Below are 5,346 nucleotides of genomic sequence, written 5' to 3' on the forward strand. Positions count from 1 at the left end.
TGAATAACCTCAACCTATTTCCTAAGACTGGTGACATCCAGTGGAAGCAGGATTAAAAAACTTTAAAAAAATAAAGAAAATATGGTTAGTCCTCGGGGTTTTGCCTGCTACATAAGTTCTGTTATACTTACATATATGACTCAAACAGTTTTAGAAACTTCAGAGTGTTTTCTATCCAAATCTACTAATAAAATGCATATCTTATATTCTGGGGATGAGTAGAAGGAAGTTGAAATTGGGCACGCTATTTTTACAAAAGTGAAAACTCTGCCCCCTATCCTAGAGAAGTTTAAGGGGGGATACGTTTTTGATTTCTTTTTCAAATTTTCAAAATTTTACTCTTGGGTCTTGACTTGTGTTTCATTTGCAATATGAAAAATTACGGTAAAGTGCACTCGCCATCTATAGGATTTTTGCAGTGTTACAGTTGGCATTTGCCATATGGCATTTGCAATCAGTTTTGAATGAAACGACGCCAAATCGAGTGGTATTGTACATCGTGTATATGTTTTGTACGGTGCCAATAACTTCCCATTCATTTTTGTCCGTTTCAGGGGTTGTTCCCTTACATTATAGAGGCATGTCACAGGGCTCTGAAGAGGACTACAGCCACAGAATAATAATGTCATTATAGAGGCATGTCACAGGGCTCTGAAGAGGACTACAGCCACAGAGTAATAATGTCATTATAGAGGCATGTCACAGGGCTCTGAAGAGGACTACAGCCCCAGAGTAATAATGTCCTTATAGAGGCATGGCACAGGGCTGTGAAGAGGACTACAGCCCCAGAGTAATAATGTCCTTATAGAGGCATGGCACAGGGCTGTGAAGAGGACTACAGCCCCAGAGTAATAATGTCCTTATAGAGGCATGGCACAGGGCTGTGAAGAGGACAACAGCCCCAGAGCAATAATGTCAATGCAGAGGCAGGGGCTCTGAAGAGGACTCCAGCCCCAGAGTAATAATGTCCTTATAGAGGCATGGGCTCTGAAGAGGACTACAGTCCACAGTATTAAAATCATTATGAAGGCATGTGCTCTGAAGAGGACTACAGCCCCAGAGTAATAATAATATTAAAAATAATAATAATAATAATAATGTCAACAGCACAACTTCATTAAAGAAGTTGCCCACTTCCTCTTTTGATATTTATTTGTACTAGAGAATTAAATAAAGTAAAACAATAATGAGGTACTGTACTCAAATTCATATTTCATTACAATCTGCATATATTTTAGTGAGACTCATGTGTCTTCTGTAATCTCTCACGTCCAAACAGGTCCTTCATGTAAATTGTATTTTTATTGACTGTAAGTTTCTTTTCAGGAACTGAAAGAGAGAGATGTAAAAACAGGTAAAAATAGACTTTCACAAGCTGTTTAACATACAGTGTGACTGTGCTGTACAAACAGGATGCTGCTACTTCGATGCATTCAGACATCAACTGTGGCGGTCAGAGAACACGTTGCAACTCTGCATCCATTCCTTCATTGACGGTGGGACATTTTATTGTTTCTTTACTTTTGGAACCAAACTAACAAAGAAATATTTACTCATGTAACCTTGAAATACAATTCAACTGCAGGGTTAAAGGGAAGAACATTGGAACAACCAAAAGGTATGAGCTGCTGTTAGTTACCAAGGAGGAACCCATCTGACAAACAACAAGAAGAAGAGAGACTCCATACTGTTTACAGCGTTCACAAGGATGGTACTGTATCAAACCAACGTTCTACAGATATCCACCAGAACCAAACTATTCTGACAATTATCTCAGTAGATTTGACGGACGTTGTGAGAGATGAGAGCTATGTTTTCCCACCCTGCCATCCTGTTCCTGTGGATTCAGAGTGCTAGTGGATGGATGCATCCTAAATGCCAGATCTATGACAGTGGTGAAGACTTGGGACACTTTTTCCTCTGGACCTGCACCTACCTACCTCATCATGTAGAACATTATACTGCTGCCTGTGAAGGTGTCACAGCCATCGAGGAGGATCTACTTGGACTTCCCCCTAATATCAATACCCTCTGCATATCTATGAAACATGGTGAAAATAGATCCATGTCTCTGGGCTTTTTCTCTCAGTTTCAGGATCTGGAGTACCTGTACATTGAGGGATGTTTAACTCAAATCCTTCCAACTGGGAATAGTCACCTTCCAAATCTGCAGTATTTACATTTGAATAGAATAGGCTCTGGATGCTGTGATTGTCATATTGGGCCTCATACATTCAGAGATCTAGTCAAGCTGAGTAATTTGACCATATGGGGTTATAGTCTATCAGCAATGGCCCCAGATGTTTTCCATGGCATGACTCAGTTACAAACTCTCATCATTAGGGAACCCTGTGTACTTGATTTGTCAGAGGTACTATGCAGAATAATGAATATAAAGTCACTTATAGAGCTAAACATAGACGCACCAAAGATACAATCATTAAACCAATCAAACTGCTTCATCTTAAACACCAACGAAAGTGTGACACCTGTTTTTAACAATCTAGCATTATCTGACTTATCATTTGGTGAAATAACACATATAGAGGAAGGTGCACTGGCTTGGCTCCAGAACCTCACAAGGTTAACAGGGGCTTTCAGCCAGGAAGTTCTACTGCACCTTCCCCTGTCTGGGATTCAGCAAATCCAGTACTTCAGTTACTTTGGTAGCAATGAAATAGATATTGAAAGTATCTGTAATCTAGTGTTTTTGCTTTCAATCAAGAAAATATATTTATACAATGTCAATACAAGCAGCCTCTCTATGTCCAGTGTTGAACTGTGCATTGGGCTAGAATATATGTATTTACGTGGACCTGGCTTTTTCCGTTCTACTCCATATTTGGAATGGCATTTTATTTCCAGTCTCAAAAACCTTAACCAATTAAAAATAGACGGCCTGAACGATAACAGACTTGATATTTGCTCCTTCCAAAAACAACCAATCACATGGTTAACAAAACTGACTTTAGAGTTGAACAATATACACATGCTTTTTGCAAAACAATTTAGCTGTCTTGTTAACTTGCAGTATTTGGATTTAGCAGATAATTCAATTTCAAACATTGATGACTTTGCTTTCCTGGGGTTGACAAATCTGGAATCCTTAGACATTGGAATAAATAATATTACACAGATAACTACAAACACATGTTTTGGTTTACAACTGAAAAAACTGACTTTAAGGTTGAACAAGCTACACATGCTTTTTGCTAAACAATTTAGCTGTCTTGTTGAGCTGCAGTATCTGGATTTAACACAGAATTTAATTTCAAACATTGAAGACTTTGCTTTCCTGGGGTTGACAAATCTGGAGTCCTTAGACATTACAATAAATAAGATAACACAGATAAATGCAAACACATTTTTTGGTTTACATAGTTTGACATCGTTAGACCTCAGGAACAATCCACTTATTCACAACATTGAGGCAATGTCTTTCACACACCTCACGTCTCTTAGACAAGTGTTTCTCGGGCAAGTGAAAAATCCACTAACAGAACCTGTGATTAAGCTGAATCTGACACTTATATTTGGTGGCATTCTGAGTCAGCTGACTCATCTGTACATTAGTTCAGCTATGAGGCCAATGCAGTTGACTATCGGCAGTAACATCACATCTAAACAGAACCTGAGTCTCCAGCTCAAAGGCCAGACGGTGTCATTTGAGGACTGTGACAGACCTTTCTTTCAGTCTGTAACCCATCTTCATGCTGATGCCGAAGAATTCCTTTGTGGATCTGAATTCATGGGAAAGTACTTCACGTCTGTGGAGACATTTGACTACAGATCTAAGCTTACAGCTAAAAGGGTTGATTTAACATCAATTAATCAGCTGATTCACCTGAGGAGACTGACTCTACGACAGGTGGATCTTTTAACACAGCGTTCTGCCGACATCATTTTTCACAACTTGACCAAACTGGAGGTTCTGGAACTTGACAACTGCAGGATTTATTCTTTGGAGGGGAGTTTAACTAAAGACTTTAAATCTTTGAAAAGAGGATATTTGCATATAGAGAACGTTTATAATGTATTCTACAGCTTTACTGAACCTCTCTCTAGTCTTAAGCATTTGACATTTAATAATTTACAGATGTTTTGCAGTTGTGACAATGCTTGGCTCATTACATGGGCAAAGGGGTGCAGGCAGGTTGACGTGATCATGCTTAGTCCGTATGCTAAAACCGGTATGTATGCTTTGGAGGACTTGATATGCTTGTCGGACAATGGACTAGACACACCTAATTTTGTCAAGTACACAGAAGCCAACTGCACAACAGAGGTGGGCTTTGTGCTCTTTGCTGCGACTGGCCTGGGAGTCCTGTTCTTCATGCTGGTGGTGTTGGTCCATAACCTGGCCGGTCCCTACCTCCTCCCCCTCTACCACATCACCCTTGGCTGGCTGTCGGAGGCCATGCGATCCAACACCACGGGGCGCTACCACTACAATGCGTTTGTCTCCTATAGCGGGAAGGACGAGTGCTGGGTGGTGGAGGAGCTGCTACCCAACCTGGAGCAGAGAGGTCCTCCTTTCCTGCGCCTATGTCTGCACAGCAGGGACTTCCAGCTGGGGAAGGACATTGTGGAGAACATTACAGACAGCCTCTACCGGAGCCGACACACCCTCTGCCTAGTCAGCCGCCACTACCTGCGCAGTAACTGGTGCTCCCTGGAGATGAAGCTGGCCACCTCCAGGCTGCAGGTGGAGCAAAGGGACATCCTCTTCCTGGTCTTCCTGGAGAAGATCCCCCCTCGCCGGCTGTCTGCCCACCACAGGCTGGCTCGCCTGGTGAAGACCAGGACCTATCTGGACTGGCCCCAAGACCCCAATCAGCACCAGGCTTTCTGGGACAGACTGTGGGCTAAACTGAAACCTCCGACTGAAGCATGAGATCAGAGGTTGATGTTGAACCTTGTGGACTGAAGCATGACATCAGCGGTTGATATTGAACCTTGTGGACTGAAATGTGACATCATAAGATGATGTAGAACCTTGTGGACTGACATGTGACACCAGAGGTTGATGTAGAACCTTGTGGACTGAAATGTGACATCAGAGGTTGATGTAGAACCGTGTGTTATTGCAGATGTAATGTTGACACATATGCTGAGGTGTTGAATTTGTTGTTAAAAGTCCTCTGTACAAAATGTCTACCACTGTTTGAGATTTGTTTTGTCAATTCCTTTTAAATGCTCTGTCTGGAGTGTACTTTTTGTGATTCATCTGAAATTACTTATAATAATCTTATTTAAATTGCTCATAAAAAAGCAAAAACATTTTTTAAATTCCCAACATTTTATCAGATCCTATTTGTATATTTGAACACCTAATTGCTAACACAT

At 41.1% G+C, this 5,346-nt stretch overlaps 1 protein-coding gene across 1 annotated transcript; it reads left to right on the forward strand.

Annotated features, from left to right (window-relative positions):
* Window positions 1-1,466: 1,466 nt before the first annotated feature.
* Window positions 1,467-4,894, forward strand: LOC129833151 (toll-like receptor 13). Its single transcript, XM_055897490.1, has one exon. It carries the CDS (start codon window positions 1,802-1,804, stop codon window positions 4,892-4,894), a length of 3,093 nt encoding a protein of 1,030 aa, XP_055753465.1. The 5' UTR covers window positions 1,467-1,801.
* Window positions 4,895-5,346: the final 452 nt, after the last annotated feature.

Source organism: Salvelinus fontinalis, chromosome 2 (assembly GCF_029448725.1).
Source record: "Salvelinus fontinalis isolate EN_2023a chromosome 2, ASM2944872v1, whole genome shotgun sequence".
In the NCBI taxonomy this organism is placed as follows: domain Eukaryota; kingdom Metazoa; phylum Chordata; class Actinopteri; order Salmoniformes; family Salmonidae; genus Salvelinus; species Salvelinus fontinalis.

Coding starts and splice junctions, on each gene's coding strand:
- LOC129833151 (XM_055897490.1), top strand. CDS start 1,802: ATGAGAGCTATGTTTTCCCACCCTGCCATCCTGTTCCTGTGGATTCAG.